Source organism: Lepus europaeus, chromosome 10, assembly GCF_033115175.1.
Source record: "Lepus europaeus isolate LE1 chromosome 10, mLepTim1.pri, whole genome shotgun sequence".
NCBI classification, from domain to species: Eukaryota; Metazoa; Chordata; class Mammalia; order Lagomorpha; family Leporidae; genus Lepus; species Lepus europaeus.
In genome coordinates, this window is record NC_084836.1 from 108,170,742 (window position 1) to 108,187,826 (window position 17,085).

Sequence of the window (17,085 nt, forward strand, 5' to 3'; positions counted from 1 at the left end):
CGGCCTCTGTGCACAGCACTGCCTCTGCCTGCCGGCACCAGCCATGAACCTCGTGGGGCAGCTGGCGGAAACAGTGTTTGGGACTGTGAAGGAGCTGTACCGGGGCCTGAACCCAGCCACGCTGAGCGGAGGCATTGACGTGCTGGTGGTGAAGCAGGTGGATGGCTCATTCCGGTGCTCGCCCTTCCACGTGCGCTTCGGCAAGCTGGGGGTGCTGCGGTCCCGGGAGAAGGTGGTGAGTGCCCTGGGGAGCGCTTTTAACCTGGGGCGGCCACTGCAGCCCCCGGAGAGGACCTGCGCCTCCCTGAGGAGCGGATCTGTCCTCTGGATGAGCTTCTCCTCTCTCGTATTCTCCTTGGGTGTTTAGGGTTGGTTGGAAGTTGGGTACAGGAGGGCTCCCATTTTTCCCATGGAAGCAATGCATGGATCTGGGGCCGTCAGGCCTGGCTCAGGCTTCCTTAGACCTTACCTGTGGATTCCTGGCCACGGAGCCCAGTCACTTCACCTGTCCCTGTGGGCGTGCTCTTACCTGCCGAGTGGTAGTGGTGTGGTGGGCTGGTTTGGAAGACGTACACAGGACCAGGTATGCCCTGTCCCAGGACCAGGTATGTGGGTGGCACTCAAAAGCTAGTCCTTGTCCCTTCGTAAAGCCGCTGCCTCCACTCAGTCTGCTGTGACTCAAGGTTTCCTGGGCCTGAATCCCCTTCACATTAAAGCAACAGAGAACTCTCTAAAATCCTGATAGGAAGGTATAACTGGAGAAGGCAGTTAGATCTAGGAGGTTAAAAGTTTGGGTTGTGGACTTGGACCTTCCAGATTCAAAGACTAATTGGCTGTGAGGCCACTTCCTCTCAAATGACCCCGCCCACCAAGCCTCAGTTTCCTCATCTGTATCAAAGTGGGAATAATGACAGGAACTACTCCACGGGGTTGTTGTAAAGATTAAACCAGATGATCTCTATAAAACACCAGCCAAAGTGCCCAGTTAGTAGTAATTCTCACCATTGTTCATGCAGTCAACCCCTGGGGGCTGGGGCTCAGCGATGACAGGTCACGTCCCTGTTCTTGTGGGCTGTGGGAGAGAGAGGGACATGGACAAGAAGCAATCAACAGCAGCCGGGCACACCGGGGTCCAGGAAGCCCAGTGGCCTGGAGCATGGTGAAAGGCCTAGCAGTTACCATTGCAGGTGGACATCGAGATCAACGGGGAGCCCGTGGACTTGCACATGAAGCTGGGGGACAGTGGGGAGGCCTTCTTCGTCCAGGAGCTGGACAGTGATGAGGTGAGTGTGGCCATCCTTGCCAACATCTGCCCCATCCCCTCACCGGGGCCCTCTCTGGATTTGTCACCATCCCCCTCCTCGGTGCGCCCATCAGTGTGGGTCTGGTACAGGTGGGACCCTTGTGATGTGCTGCTGGGGCCCAGAGGAAGGGGCCGGGGTGCAGGCAGACTGCCCTTCCTGGGAAGTAGGGGCAGGGTTCTCAGAAGAGGGGACACCTGATGACCAGGAAGCCTTGCCCGAGCTGCTTGGAGAGGAGGCGGGGCGGGGGGGGGGCTGCAGGACGGCCAGGGGCTGGAGAACAGAAGGCCTGCCTTGTTCCGGGCCTGCCGTCAGCTCTGTGCAGCTGGAACACAGAAGTGTGTGGGTGGGCGGTGAAGAGAGCCCTGTTTGCAGAAGGCGGACAGGGTCCAGCCCCGGCCAACAGAACCGTTAAACCATCTGAATGTGACAAAATGGTTTATTTGTATGTATGCTGGACGCTGTGTGGTGGACACGGTTGATGGGTGATCCCTACTTTAAGGAATGTTCTGGACTAGTCGAGGAGACAGACTTGTAAACAACAGATGATGGGACTCTCTGGTCATTGCAGTGAAGGGGGTTGGAACTGGGGTGGGGAATAGGCAGGGAAAACTTCCTGGAGGAGGTGGCCTCTGGCTGAGTCTTAAGGGAGAAGCAGGTATCTCCTGAGTGGAGATGAGAGGCTAAAGCCCAGGTCTCTGCCTGGCCTGTGAGGGTGTCTGTGGCTCCTGGGAGCCCTGTGGCCATCAGCGGCTGCCACCTTTGTCTGGCCTCCATGTCTCCCTTCCTCTCAAGGAGCCCCCAGCAGGGCCTGGGACCCAGACAAGGCTCAGGATGATGGTGGTGGGCCAGCCTCCAGCCCCAGCCCCTCAGCTCTGCCTCCCCCCCTCCCACCTGCTCCATAGGAAGATGTGCCTCCCCGCCTGTGCACCTCACCCCTCCCGTGGGGGGCCCTGCCTGGCTGGGACTCCCAGCTGCGCACAGCCGAGGGCCTCCTGGCGGCGGGCATGGCCTCTGTGGGGCGGAGGAGGAAGCGGCGCAAGAAGAAAGCCCGTCGGAGGGAGGATGCCGGGGCGACGGACTCCAGCTCGGAGGAAGCCGAGGCTGGCGCTGAGAGGGAGTTGGCCCTGCTGGCGAAGCCCAGGCCGGAGCCTGCAGGGTGTGTAGGGACCAGGTGGGGGCCAGGGGTGTGGGGACACCCCCCTCCCCCGCCCCGGGCTTCGGGCGCTGTTTCCTCTGACCCCGGGCAAGGACCTTGACCTCTCCATGCTCTTGTTGCTTCATCTCCCCAAGTCTGCCGGCTCCCGCGCCAGGGCCCAGCCCCGCCTGTGAACCCTTCAGCAGTGTCCCATCAGAAGGGGCGTCCTCACCGCAGCCCAAAGACTTCTACCCCTACTCGGACGGCGAGTGGGCCCCGCAGGCCAGGTGAGGGCCCTGTGGGTGGCAGCGGGGCCTTGGGTCTCAGCTTACGTTGTTCTGATGACGAGTGACACAGAGCCCATTTCACCTGTTCCTGGGCCATCTGTCTGTCTCTGTTCAAGTCTGCTTTCTCCCCCTTGATTGTGGTCAAATACACATAACGTAAAATTCACCATTGGAATGAATCCAGTGGCATTAAGTAAGTATGTTCACGATGGTTGCAGCCATCACCTCCGTGGGGTTCCAGAACTTTCCCCCACCCCAGGTAGAGACCCTGTTCTGGGCTCAGTCGTAACCTTGCCCCGCACCCCTCCTCACTGGACTGCTTTCTTGTTATTGGATGTAGCGTTCTTTAAGCCCTGGCATTCTGTCTATGTATCTTCACGTCTTTACGTGGCCTGGGTGGGCAACGGGGGTGGCAACCTGACGTGGTGGTGTCTGAGTCTTATTTCCTGCAGCCTCGCACCAGATGGGCTCGTGTCCCCTAAGAGTGACTCAGAGCTGGAGCTCCGGGCCCTGGAGCCCAGTCCCCTGCGAGCTGAGTCGCACATGCAGTGGGCCTGGGGGAGTCTGCCTAAGGTGAGTTTCCCCACGTTAACCCCCCACCCCTGCCTTGTGGGTCTGTGGCCTGCCCGGGTTATGGCTGGAGTGACTGAGACTGGGACCATTTCCCCTGAGCTGTGGGGGGTGTTAAAGGCTGGCCCCATACCTGCCCACACGTCTTTGACTGCAGGTGGCCAAAGCCGAGAGGCCGGAGTCTTCAGCGGTCCCAGAAGGCAGCGCTGGGGCAGCTCCTCAGGGAGGATCCAGCCCCTCTTCCTCCTGTGTGCCTGGTGTGGACCCGTCAGGACCCCCAATCCTGCAAGCAGGGGCCCGTGCTGACTTGCTTCAGCCTGATGTGCAGTCCCACTGGAGGGGGACAGCAGTGGGTCCCCCTCTCCCCACCCCAGAGAGTGAGAAAAGCGAGACTCAGAGCTTCAGGGGTGCCGGCCTCCCTCCTACCTCTAAGTCCTGGAGCTGGGCGACCCTGGAGAGGCCACCTGCCCCCAGGCAGCCAGAGGGATGCTCCAGGGGGAAAGGTGAGTGATGGCTGGGATCCCTGGGTGGGCTGCGGGACTCCAGGTTTGTTTTCAGCACCTACTGTGTGCCCGGTACTTGGTAGCAGGCCTTACGGGGCTCCTGGTCCAGTGGGGAAGACAGATGACGCATGCATTAGTAAAACTGGGCAGGACCAGCGCAGGACAGAGCTGTTGGCTGAAGACGGCTGTTTGAATCACGTGGTTCGGGAAGGCCTGTCTGAGCAGGAGACGCTGGAGTGAAGAGTGAGACAGATCAGCCTCCTGAGGAGCACAGGGAGAGACTTCCATGTGCAGGGTGCTACTGCGGGAGAGGTTTTGTGTCTAGGAACTGAGGGCAGCGGCTGTGTCTGGAGCTGTTGAGGAAGGAGAGAGGCTGGGGAGGAAGTCGGGGAGACAAGCAGAGCTGGATCCTTCCTGACACACAGGCTGGGCTTATCTAAGAGTAAGGGGGAGGCATGGGAGCCACACTGTCCAAATCAGTGTCTGCTGGCTCGGGGTAGCTTTTAAAAACTACGTTAGTTAAACAAAGGTGCGAGCGTTTGCTGTAAGATGTGGCTTGGGACACCTGTATCCCATATGGGAGTGCGTGGGTTTGAGAACCCTGGGGGACATCAGGTGATGGCTCAAGTACTTGGGTCCCTGCCACCCATGTGGGAGACCTGGATTAAATTCCAAGCTCCTGGCTTTGGTCTGGCCCGGCTGTAGTCATTATGGGTATTTGCATAGAAAATCTCTGTCTCTCTGTCTCCCAAATAAGTAAAGGAAAAATTTTTAAAATTAAGCACAACTTAAAATCCCATTTCTCTGTTATACTAACCCCGTTTTAATGTGCTTGATAGCTACATGTGGCTGCCAGCTACCGTACTGGGCAGTGCAAATGTAGGGCAGAATGTTCAAAGGCAGGGGGCACAGGCTAGGTCTACAGGTGTCCCTCCCCCACCGCAGGTTCCCTGAAGAAAAGCCAGCACCTGGGCCCCAGTGACATCTACCTGGACCACCTGCCTTCCCTGGACTCTGAGGGTGCTGCCCTTTACTTCCCCAAGAGGTGCCTGGGTGTCTCGGGGTCAGGGTGTGGGGGCCAAGGCCTAGGAGGAGGGGCCCCACATCTCACCTGCCTCTCACTGTTGACGCTTTTGCCCCCAGTGACCGTGGGCTGGGGCCCAGGAGGTGGAGTGAACCCAGCAGCCAGAAGCTCCCGAGGGAGCCCAACCCTGAACTTGGGCCAGAACCCAGTGCAGACACAGTGGACACCATAGCACTGTCGCTCTGTGGTGGACTGGCGGACAGCCGCGACATCTCCCCAGGTAGGTTCCAGCCTGGCCTGAACTGCTCTGAGGACTGACGCTGGGCCCAAGAGATGGGGGAGGGCAGGAAAGACCCCTGGACTGAGTGAGCATTCCCCAGTCCCCAGAAAGCCAGTGCTTAAGCTGTGACTTACCCTGCAAATCCTGGGGTGGGAGCAAGCCCAACCACCACAGATAGGGAGGCGCCTGCTACATCAGTAGGACCATCCGGCAGCTGTGTGGCAGAGTGTGGGGACCAGGAGTCCCATGGGGGCTGGGGGTCACGTGGTCTGCGCCAGGCTTACCCCTCCCTTTCTTCCTGCGTACCCAGAGAAGTTCAACCAGCACCTCGTCTCCTACCAGGACCTCATCACAAAACCTGGGCTCCTGGATGACCCGAACCTGGTGGTGAAAGTCAATGAGAAGTGAGTGCTGGGCTGGGGCTCCTGGGGGTGGGAGAGCAGCCCACGCCCATGCCCCTGAACTGCAGCTGCTGCCTTTTGTGCCTGCAGGTACTATAACTGGGCTGTGGCTGCCCCCATGATCCTCTCCCTGCAAGCCTTCCAGAAGAACTTGCCCAAGGTAACAGGACACTGTTGGGCTGGGGGAAGTGGCCATCACCCCTGTACCTGGAGGCCCTTGGCAGGAAAGTGGAAGGTGGACAGAGAGGGGCCGGTGGGGAGGGGTCCGCCTGTGGAAAGGAGGCCCTGCCCCTCCCTGGTACCCTGGCTATGGCTGGTACTGTTCTATTGGGATTTTACTTCAAAGGAACTCAGGACAAATCAGAGGGGATACACACTCAACAGAGGCCTCAACAGGGACTGGCCTTCAACAGGGGGCTTTTAGATCTGAACCAAGGGGCTTAGGAAATGGAAACTCCACCCTTCCCCTAAGACTCCCCCTCCAGGCCAGGCTGTGGGGTGCTTGCTGCTTCTAGGAGCACACACTTGAGTCCCTACTGTGTGCTGGGCCAGGATGCGAACAGTCATAAACTAAACAAAAACTGTCCCTACCTTCCTGGGAAGGAAGAAGAGATGGCCAGGTGTGCTGAGAGCCTGCAACAGAGTAGGGGGGCGGTGCTGGGGGCAGAGGTTAGAGGATGGATCTGGGCTGGATAAAGCATGTGGAAATGCCCAGATGTGGGAAGGACCCAGCCTCTTCACCCTTCCTAGGCCACCCGCCCTGACCCTTGGAGGATGTGTGCTCCTGGGCAGGGCCAGCCTGTGCCACCCTCAACCTTCCTCCCCTCTGGGTACAGACCAGGGTCAGTTCTTGCTAGGTTAGGCTTACTCAGCTGCTGATAGGTGGTGCCTATCTTTGAAGATGCTCTGCTCCACCCCCGGGCTGGCTCTGGGACGTTGACTTACGGGAAGGAAGGGGGCCACTGCCCTTTTGGGTTGACCCAGACAGCCTCCAAGGCCTGTTCCCAGCTCAGGTGGGCACTTTGACAATCACCCTGAGCCCTCATCCTCCTGACCCAGGTTCCCCATCCTGTGTCTCCCAGATAAGCCTTGGTCAGGACTTTCCTCAGGGTTACCTAGCACAGATCCAATCAGCACTTTTCACAATATCGCATGGCCCCAACCTGTGATGGGAACACAGACAGCAGCAGGCTATGCCTAGGGCGATTCCTGACTTTGGGAAGACCCGTGTATTAGTGTTGGCGATTGAGGGGCACCCTGGCTATAGCCTGTCGCTCCTGCTGCCACTTGGTAGCCTCATGCAGATACTGAATATCAGATCTTATGAAACTCCAAAAGCCCTATCTTGAGCTTCATCCCACTCTAATACAGGGATAGACTCAAGACTTGGAGCCCAGGGCTGAGGCTGGCCTAGAGCCAGAAGGTCAAGGTTAGGGGACAGGAAAGGCTCTCGGTCTCCTGTGCATGGCCCTGTGAGTGACAACTTGAAATCCCAGGAGAGAGGCAAGTGCCTCCTCAGCACCCAGACGTTGACTGCAACTTGCTCTAGGGTTGGCCCAGACTCGTGGCTCAGGCCCTCCTCCTACACCCCGGAGGCAGCGCAGTATAGTCGTGTGGGGCACAGGACAAAATGCCATGGCCTTCACCTGCCCACAGAGCACTGTGGACAAGCTGGAGAAGGAGAAGATGCCTCGCAAGGGGGGGCGATGGTGGTTTTCCTGGCGACGCAGGGACTTCCCGGCCGAGGAGGTAGGTGGTCACGGTCACGGTCATGGGTGGGGCTTGCACAGGGCAGGCGGCAGGCTTCACTGGCTGGATATTCTCCCCACAGCCCAGTGCCCAGAGGGAGCGACCCACAGGCAAGGAGCAGCAGGGGTGAGTTGAACCTCCTGGTCGCAGCTCTGTGGCTGGAGCTGGGGAAGACTGCCCTGGGGTTGAAGAGATGGGTTGGAGCCAGCACCCCTTCCCCAACCATGGTTCCCATCACTCCCCAAGCACGTCGTTCTCCTGAGAAGTGCCCCCACTTCACAGGTGGGAAAACTAAGACCCAGAGACACATCAAGTGTCCCTCAGCTACTGACAGGAAGTGGCACAGCTGGAACAGGTTCTGAGACTCCTGGCCCAGGCACAGGGCTGCTATAGGGCCGAGGGCAAGGCCTCCCTCCCCACCAGCCCTGGGTTGGGAGGTAGGGGACTGACTTCCCTTCCTTTTCTCACCTCTGAAGTGATCCAGCCACCTGAGGGTGGGTAGAGGGTGACCAAGGCCGAGTAGACTGAAGCTGAAGCAGGTGGCGCTAGGACTAAGCCCTAAGATGCACCTCCAGGTATCTCAGGGAAACAGCTCAGGACAGGGCCTGGCATCCTGGCTATGGAGGTGCACTCGGGGCTGGCAGCCCTGGGGCTTGGCTCCAGCTGTTGTCACCTGCTTGGGTGGAAACTGCCAGCCAACACCTGTGTGTCTGTCGCCACCCGACCTGGGAGGTACCTGGAGGGAGGGGTGGCCTCTGGAAAGACAGGGCCAGGTGCCTCATGACGTGGGCCAGTGTGAAGGCCCTGAGAGCCAGTGCTGTCCGCAGGGAGAAGACTGAAGTCCCCAGCAGCGATGACGATGGCCCAGACAGCCCTGTGATCCTCGAGGTCCCCTCCCCTCCACCCAGGACTCCTGCCTACATCCCCACCTACAAGAAGTCCCTGCGCCTCTCTTCTGATCAGATCGTATGTGTGCACACGTAGCTTAGCATGTGTGTAGGGAGCGGGCCTGCACGAATTCCATCTGCAGGGCTCAGCTGAGAAATGGCTCCACAGGGCTGCGTGCTCACCATAAGCCAGGATCCATTCCCCTGGCCTCCCTGCACTGGGAAACCCCCAGAGGGAGGAGGCTCACTTCTCACTGCAGCCCATTTCTCTGCCCTGGGGAAGGCTTCTCTCACTTCCTCCTATAGCATCTATCTGCAGTAAACAGCTGGCCCTTGGAGGCCACATACAAGGAACCAAATGCCACTGAAAGCCTCTTGGGCTTAGGCAACCCCAGACCCCCCAGCCACGTGTTCCCTGAGCTCTTGTAACAAGAATATGTCTTCTTCCCAAGTGTGGCTCTAGTCAGGGAGGCATCCGGCAGGGACTGCCCAGCCCATCACAGAACAATGGCCACTTGCCTGGTACCCTGGGACTCACACCCCCTTTGGGGTCAGCCTTGGTCATGTGGCTTTGGTGCAGCACTGCCCCAGTCTTGTCTATGGACCAGTACTGGGCTAGGTCTCTCTGTGTGGGGTGTGAGGAGCCCTAGCCCCAGGCAGGGGCTTCCTTGTGAGACCCCCATGGGGCCTCCTCTATCGATTGGGCCTGTCTCCATGGAAAGAGCAGCCGTGGCCTTCGGGCTGACTTAGAAATCTGGGTGGGGTTTCCGCTATGGCAGCTTTGTTTTATTTCAAAGGGGAGTAAACGGAGGCTTGGGCTGACTGGGAGACTGGGGAGCTAACGAGAGGCTTGTGGGAACTGCAGGCCAGTTTGGGGTGGGCAACACCTGGCTATGGCAAGTTACAACCCCCTGCCCTCCCTCTGCCTGGCCCCAGCGGTGCCTGAACCTGCAAGAAGGTGCCAATGATGTGGTATTCAGCGTGACCACTCAGTACCAGGGCACCTGCCGCTGCAAGGCCACCATCTACCTGTGGAAATGGGACGACAAGGTGGTCATCTCTGACATCGATGGCACCATCACCAAGTGAGGTTCAGCTGGCCCAGGGCCTGGGGGCTCACTTCCCTCCGGGCTGGGGGGTGGTGTCTGTCAGGGAGACAGTGTGGGAGCGCCTCCCTTCCTGGTGGGTCGTGGTGGGCCTGCCCTATAGTGACCCTTCCTCTTGGGCTGCAGGTCCGATGCTCTGGGCCACATTCTGCCCCAGCTGGGCAAAGACTGGACTCACCAGGGCATCACCAGTCTCTACCACAAAATCCACCTGTGAGTGCTGGCTGGGGCCTGGCCTCCAGCAGGAGGGAGGGAGGGAGGGAGGGATGCCTTAGGGCACCCTGGCCTCTGCCCTGGGAAGCGAGGCTTGGGGACCAGCAGGACCCACACGGGAAGCAGCCTGGGGAGACGCCTGGAGCACAGAGCTGAGAACCACTCATCCCTGGGCCACGTTCCAGGGTGGGAGCCTTTCTGCTGGGCCCGGGGAGAGGGGAGCCTCCACCATCCTGCTTCTCCTGGCCTTGGGACTGCTCGTGCTCCTCCTAGCTGGGACAGCCATGGGGGAACCTCTCTCAGGCCTGAACCAGCCGCTTTCCCCACATCTGCACCCTGTGAAGTCTCTGGGCTTGAAAGCCGGGGCCCAAAGCTTGGGCTAACTGCTGGGGACAGCTGGCTTCTGATGACTCATGCCTCCCCATCCTACCCCGCCCCCTAGAAACGGGTACAAGTTCCTGTATTGCTCGGCACGGGCCATTGGCATGGCTGACCTCACCAAGGGATACCTGCAGTGGGTGAACGAGAGGGGCTGTGGCCTCCCCAAGGGCCCCATCCTGCTGTCTCCCAGCAGCCTCTTCTCCGCCCTCCACAGGTAACCATCGTGACTCAGTACAACTACAGTACCCCTTGGGAAGGGGGCAGGCCTGGTGCCAGCCCATCCCCAGCCAGCATGAGCTCCTGGGTGGCAGCAGAGGCTGGGCCAGACCCCACGTCACCCGACACTGCCATTCCTTCCATTTCTACCCCTCCATGGTTCCCTGCTCTGGCCGTGGCCCCGCCCCCCAGGGAGGTGATCGAGAAGAAGCCAGAGGCGTTCAAGATCGCCTGCCTGAGTGACATCCAGCGGCTGTTTCTGCCCCACGGACAGCCCTTCTATGCTGCCTTTGGGAACAAGCCCAACGTGAGTGTATCCCTCCTGCAGACACAGCCGCTGCCTCCTCCGTGGTCCCTGCCTCTGTCCCACGGGCCTCACCTGTCCCCCACAGGATGTCTTGGCCTACCGCCAGGTGGGCCTGCCTGAAGCGCGCATCTTCACGGTTAACCCCAGGGGAGAGCTCAGCCAGGAGCTGCTGAAGAACCACAAATCCACGTGAGAACAAACCCTGCCTGGGGTCCCACAGGCCGGCCTCTCCCTGCACTCCAGTTTCCCCCTCTCCTCCTGGGGGTCTGGCCCTTGCCCAGGGCTCCTGGGTACGATGGGGTGGAGGCCTGGTCTGGTGGCAGCTCAGCTCTCAGGGCCGGCCCATTCTGCCCACAGGTACCAGCGGCTCAGTGAGGCGGTGGAACTCCTCTTCCCCCCTGTGGCCCGGGGCCCCAGCACAGACCTGACCCACCCCGAATACAGCAGCTTCTGCTACTGGCGGGAGCCACTGCCTGCTGTGGACTTTAATGCCCTGGCCTGAGTCTGCTCTGGGTGCCACAGCGCCAACCCTGACCAAGCAGGTGGGGGGCTGCAGGTTGGTTGGCTGACCCCTCTTCTCCCCATCAGCTGCTCCAGGTCTCAGCATGTCCCTGTCACCCCAGGGTCTTGCCTCAACTGACAGGAGGGAGTGAAGAGGGAGGCCCCACCGAGACTTCAGCCCCTGCAGATGGAAGGGTTGGCAGCTGTAGGAGTGTGGGTAACTGAGTAGCTTCAGGAAAGAACTCTGTCCTCCCACCCCCCTTCTAAGACTGTTCCCTCCAAAACTACACTCTTACCTGGCCGTTGGCTCTTGAGCCAGGCATCACCGCTTCCCATGGGTGCATGGTTTTGCCATGGAGCCTGGATGCTCCACTGCCCCTCAGACCTCAGGGAGTCAGGGCCCATGTAAGGGCTAAGGGAACAGGGCTCCCATTCCCCAGCCCCCACCTAATCACTGTGGCTTTTCTGACACCTTCCCTGGGGACAGCCCAAACAAGGCAGGTGGGTGTTTCCTGGCTGCTCTTCCCTGGGCCCCGCCGGGCAGGCTGGCAGCATGAGCTCACACAGAAGTTATGAGGAGCAGAGCTGCCACCTCTGGCTGCCCTCCCTCCCGCTGTTTTGGGGGAAGAAAATAGCTTCAGAGTGGCTAAAAGCTTTAATCCAGAACCTGCTCCCCACCAACAGTTCCCAAGTGGAGGGCAGAATACCCAGCATCCAGAAACCAGGTCCTCACGGCCCTGTACACAGCACAGGGGCTGCTGAGGGGGCACGGAGGCGGGGACTCTGCCGAGCCGGGCAGCAGTCTGGGCACTGCACAGGCCTGAGGAGCAGTTTTCAAGGTGTCCCGTGATGGCTTCGTACCTGAATTCCTTGCCACTTTGTGAACATCCTGGTAGGGCTGGAGTTTCCCAAGGGCCTTAAAAGCAAGGCCTGTGCCCCCTTCCCTCCGGCTGTGGCCTCTCTCTCTCCATCTGGCCTCTTTCAGACCTGGGATAGATCAGCATTGCTCTCCAGGGAGAGAATCCTTGTGGGTCCCAGAGCACCTTGAAAACATCTTGGGGGAAGGAAAGGGAAAGGATATTGGGGAGGGGTCTCGAATCAGATGGCCTGAGTCCAAGTCTTTGCTCTGGGATTCTACAGCTGCCTAGGCCCTCCCCTCAAAGGAGGGCCAAAAGGAATAAAGCAAACTCTCAGTGAGTCGTTGTGCTTCTGTTCTGTCCTGGAAACGGTGTGGGGATCCAGAAGTTTCTGGTCCTCGATTCATAAACGACACCGGTGACGCTGCCAGAGGTGGGGACAGCTCCCGGGGTATCACCTTCCTGCAGACTTCGAGCCCGGAAGCCAGGACACAAAAGCCAGGGGGACAAGGACCAGAAGCCTCCAAGGGCTCAGGACTATTTCAGGCAAAGGGAGGGCCTGTGGGTCCTTCCACCCCTGCCTGTTCCAGCTGTCCACAGAAGAACAATCTGCAGACCATGGGACGCGAGTGCCACCCTGGCCTTCAGGCATGATGTCCTTGCGCCAACCATGACCCTGAACTGTCCAGTCTGAATTGTAGTACTGAGCATGGAGCTTGTCAACTGGGACAATCAGGTGGAACTAGATCAAGACCATTCCTCCAGTGGCCTCCAAAGTGGCATCAAGGTAGGCCAGGCTGGAAGGTGCTGTTGGCTAAGTCTGGGCTCTGTGGTGACGGCCCCGGGGCTGGGATTCTGTCCAGCCTGCCTAGTGAGCATGCACGAGCCGGGCCTGCTCAGCCAGCTGGGCCCGGCAGTCCAGCAAGTCATCCTGGAGGCGGGCAATGTCCTGCGTGTGCTGGGCCAGCGTGCGGTTCAGCTGGTCCATGTGGCCCCATAGGCCCTCCCTAGATCCCAGTGGCTTGGTGGGCAAGCTGTCTAGGCCTGCAGCCAGCAAGCCCAGCCTCCCACATGCACCCTCCACCTGTGCCACCCGCTGGTCAAAGTGGCCCACTGCATGCTGAAGTTCCTGGGCTGTATCCTGGCAGCGGCTCAGCCTGCCGGCCATGCTGGCCACACCAGCCTTGAGTTGCTCGAGCTCCCCACGCAGGGTCAGGACCTGCTTGTGCCCAGCCCGAAGCCTCGAACCTTGGCTGCTGACCTGCTCCTGGATGGCGTGGACTTCCGCTTCCACCTTGCGTTCCCGCTCATCCAGGGATGTGTTGGCAGCCAAGAAGGCATCAGAGTACTGGCTGACAGAGTCACTGAGGCCCGTGAGCGATTTGCTCACCGAGTTCAGGTTGACCTTGAGTAGAGTGATCTCACCTTGGAGGGAGCTGCCCGTGCCCTCTGCCAGCTGCCCCTGGACCTCGGCCACGGTGCCATTGAGCTGCTGGAGCAGGGCGGCGTGACTGGCCACCTGGTGGAGCAGGGCCTTGCTCTGGCTCTGCCAGGCCTTCACCTCTGCCACAAGGTTGTCCAGGATGGCAGAGGTAGTGCTGGGCGTGCACGACGTCTCCAGGGAAACCAGCCGTTGTTCCAGCACAGCCAGCTCTGTTTGCACGAGGGGCCGCGCCGACCTGCCCGGCGGCGCACTACTGTGGCTTAGCTCACTGGCCAGTGTTGCCAGGCGCTCTTCCAGGCTCTGTACACGTTCTTCCAGCACGGTTGCAAAGCCCCCCACTCCCCAGCCCCCCATCTCCATCCTCAGGCAGCAGCTCCTCGCTCCATTCTCTGTGCCGTTGAGGGACTCCAGACCCTCGAGCAGCCCATCCACTCCTCCCTCAAGCATGGCAGCAGAGAGTCTGGTGAGCTCATCCCCAGCTGGGACGCCCGGGTTCCTCTGGGCCTCGGCTACAGTCTGCAGGTTCCTCTCAAGGCTGTCCATGCGGGCACTGATCAAGGCCAGCTGGCCGCAGCAGCTGCCCCCGCTGGCCATGCTCAGGCCCTGTAGCCGGGTGCCCAGCTGTGACAGCTCGCGGCGCAGGGCCAGCTCCCGGCCATCGAGACGCTGGTGCAGCCTCCTGCTGGCGGCCTGGCCCTGTTCACACTGCCGCTGCACCTCCTGCACCCGCAGGTCACACTCATCCTGGACGCCTTGCAGCTTCTGCTCGAAGCCGCCCAGCAGGCTCCCCCAGAGCCGCTGCAGCCTCCGGTCCACGTACTCCTCCAGCAGAGCCAGGGAGGTGAGCGGGGATGGTGGAGCATCCCGCAGCCGCTGCAGGTGGGCCTCGTGGCCGAGGGCCAGCCCATGCACCTCATCCAGCAGCTGCACTTTGGTCTGCAGTGTGTTGCTCACCTCTGTCACCTTGTTCAGGATCTCCCCCAGTGGAGGCATCAGTGGTCCTCCGGCTCTGTCTCCTGGGTCCGCAAGCCCCTCAGGGATGTCCCCAAAACCTGCAGGGGCAGCAGGAGCCCTGGGGCCACCAGTTGTCCTGTTGGGGTCCTCTTGGCTGGCCACCAGGCCGCTGAGGGTACCATAGGCTTGGGCCAGGCGCCGGACGTCACCCTCCAGGCGTTCTAGCCGCTCACCAAAGAGTCCTGGGCCTTTCCTTCCTGGAAAAGGGGAAGAGGAGGGAACCCCAGGGTCTCACTGGCCTGGCCTCAGCCTGCCACTTGATTTCCTGTTCTAAATCCAGCTTCCCACTGGGCAGAGCACCCTCAGCTTTGCAGCAGGGGCAGAGTGGGGTCCTGGAGGTCACCCTCATGCCCAGCATGAAAGGGACCCAACCCCCAAGCTTTGCCAGACCCCCTCTCTGGGTCAGACCCCTCCCTTCGCCAGTGAACCCAAAGTTCTCGACAGGCAGACTCACCTTGGGGGCTGGGGGCTGCTCTGCTATAAGGAGGGGGCTGGGGACCTGAGCCCAGCTGTCCTGAGGGAACCTGGGGCTCAGGTTCCACCTGGGGTGGGGCAGCCCCATGCTCCGTGAGGTGCTCAGGGCAGCCTTCTCCAGCGAGGCCAGGACAGCAACGCCAGGTGAGCTCTGTCACTGTCTTGTAGCCAACCTTGTACCTGGGTCTCAGCACGGTGTGGTACCTGGGCCGGGGAGGGCAAATGGGCAGGTTCATGCACCTGTGGGCTGAGGCATTCAAGGCCCCCCTCCAGCACTCACCCCAGGTCTGGATGTCTCCCTCCCACGACTGTCCTTTTGCTGTGGTTAAGGTGACAGGGAGTGGTGGGTGGGAGAAAGCCCTCCTGGGGCTTAAGCTATGTGAAGGGAGAATGCAGGTAGAAGGCCCACCCCATCCTATTTGCTTAGGGAGAAGTGAGCAGGGGCTGAGCCCCAAAGCTCCCAAGACCACCTGGACCTCCTTAGCTCATGCTGCCCTAAGGAATTCCACTGGCTTCACTGGCACCTCCGAGTCCCAGTAAACTCTCAACCCCTCCCTGCTGCCCCTCTGGGTAGGTGGGGATGGGTCCTGGCCTGGAGCTGGGGTTGGCAGCTCCCTGCACTGCCCTCTCGTGGTGGCCACTCCTGGCTCCCATGCGCCCTTAGTTCTTTCTACCCTTTAGGCTACTTCAGGGACAGGGCACTGCCCATAGAGGCTGACGGGAAGGCAGCTCGAATCTAGAGTGAGGCAGGGCAGGCTGAGGGGCTCGGGCAGAGCTCACCAGGGGCTCTTCCCTCCATGTTCCACTGCATCCACATTCACCTGCTGACACACTGGAGCCAAGAGGTCCATTTCCAGACAATGCCCTTGAACCTCTCCAGGCTTGCACATCACACGGCTCCCGGCTGTCTCGTCTAAGCCCTGGCACCTGGCTTCACCCTTGACCCACTTAGTAGAACTGGGGTTTATGCCCGGGGGTCCCAAGTAGGCAGGGTGGGGGCACACTCACGTGACTGTCCCGGGGCACTTGGGGCCCCACCTGCACTGCCGGTACTCAGCCTTCACGTAGCGCTCGGCTCCGTCTTGCAGGATGCACGTCACGTTCCTGTGCACCACATAGGCACAGAGGGCCCTGCAGGCGAAGAAGGCCCCCCTGGACCATCTGGCCTCAGCCAGGCCACTGGGAGCTCCCACCCCCTCCCTGGACTGTGAGGCTCGGTGGAGACCCCATCCCTCTCCCATCTGGTCTCCTTGTTCTTGAGAGGCAGGCCTTTTGACCTGGGGTCCAGAATCTTCTTCCAGGCTGGCCCCAGCCTCACTGCTGGTCTCTCTCTGATCCCAGCATCCCTGGAAGGTGGCCACTAGGCTAAGCTCAAATCCACCCAGGAGTCTGGTGTGGCTGGGAAGAGGCCCCCGGCTGCTGCCCCAAGGGCACCCCCACAGCTCCCACCCTCCAGCTCTTTCACTGGTCCCAAAGTCTCCTGAGATTCAAGGCATCTCCTCTTAGACCAGACTGCTCAACCTCCCTCCCCTCACTGACTCCTGGTGAAGTGGTCCTCCCCGCTCCCCTTGCAGCTTTCCAGCCCCCACCTTTGCACAGCTCACCTCACTCTCAATGCAGTTCTTATACTGCCTACTCCACGAAGCTGCTCTGCTGTGCCCAGGCCCACTGGCTGGCAGCTCGGGGCTGGGCATCTCCTATCACACCTCTCAAATCCAGCCAAGCCCAGGCAGAGCCCCTAACCCACCTCATAGAGGCCAGACAGCCAGCTGCTGCCTCCTAAGTTTATACAAAAAGCTGGGGCAGCAGCGCCCCTCACGAGCTGTGGATGTTGGTCCCACAGGATGGGCCTAAAACCCAAAAGCCCCGACCAACTTCGCGGCTCAGCCACCTTGGGGCTCCTATGGGGTTGCCGGGGCCATGCTGTCCGCAGGAGCTGCCGCCAGGCGCACGGCTCCACCTACAACCTGGCAAGGCAGGGAGAGCTGCAAGGCCTCCGCGCACCGACCGCCCACCCTCCGCTCCCTCCACCTGGGCCGCTGCGCCCAGAGCTTGCACGCAGCGCAGCTGGAAAATGTTACTTCGTTGGAAAGGTTTCTGCTGGCACTGCCAGGATCTCAGCCGCCGTGACAGCCACCCAGCATCCCGGAGAGTGGGGGCGCCCGCCGAGGCGAGGGCTCCGGCTAGGGGCAGGTGGGAGCGGCCGCGCGCCGCGTGGACCCCGTCCCTCCCTCTTCCCGCCACCGCCGCTCGGCCCGCGCTTACTTGTGCGGCCCCGGGCGCAGCCTGGGGCGCCATCCCGTCGTGTAGAGGTTGTAGCGGGAGGCACCGGGCGCCGATGGCCGCGCCAGGAGTGGGGTGCCTCTGGCCTGCGCCCCGGAGAGCAGCGCCGCGAGGGCGCACAGCCAGACGGGCAAGCGGTGGCGACCCAT

General features: G+C 60.8%; 2 protein-coding genes across 3 annotated transcripts; one reads left to right on the forward strand and one right to left on the reverse strand.

The window, feature by feature from the left end:
• Positions 1–43: 43 nt before the first annotated feature.
• LPIN3 (lipin 3) lies at positions 44–11,007 on the forward strand. Of its 2 annotated transcripts, none has more exons than XM_062202357.1 (19): positions 44–235; positions 1,188–1,283; positions 2,207–2,460; positions 2,643–2,726; positions 3,179–3,299; positions 3,454–3,799; positions 4,745–4,844; positions 4,943–5,103; positions 5,414–5,507; positions 5,595–5,664; positions 7,161–7,253; positions 7,336–7,379; positions 8,081–8,219; positions 9,077–9,225; positions 9,373–9,459; positions 9,902–10,054; positions 10,249–10,363; positions 10,449–10,552; positions 10,721–11,007. In XM_062202357.1, exons 1-19 carry the CDS (start codon positions 44–46, stop codon positions 10,863–10,865), a joined length of 2,547 nt encoding a protein of 848 aa, XP_062058341.1. In that variant the 3' UTR covers positions 10,866–11,007. The 2 variants fall into 2 exon arrangements, with proteins under 2 accessions (XP_062058341.1, XP_062058342.1); XM_062202358.1 differs by having other exon boundaries at positions 2,646–2,726.
• Positions 11,008–11,514: 507 nt separating this feature from the next.
• On the reverse strand, positions 11,515–17,085 carry EMILIN3 (elastin microfibril interfacer 3). The gene is made up of 4 exons (XM_062202361.1): positions 16,919–17,085; positions 15,662–15,784; positions 14,634–14,857; positions 11,515–14,376 (listed from the first exon to the last, which is right to left on the reverse strand). The coding sequence occupies exons 1-4, from the start codon at positions 17,083–17,085 to the stop codon at positions 12,590–12,592; spliced, it is 2,301 nt and encodes a 766-aa protein (XP_062058345.1). The 3' UTR covers positions 11,515–12,589.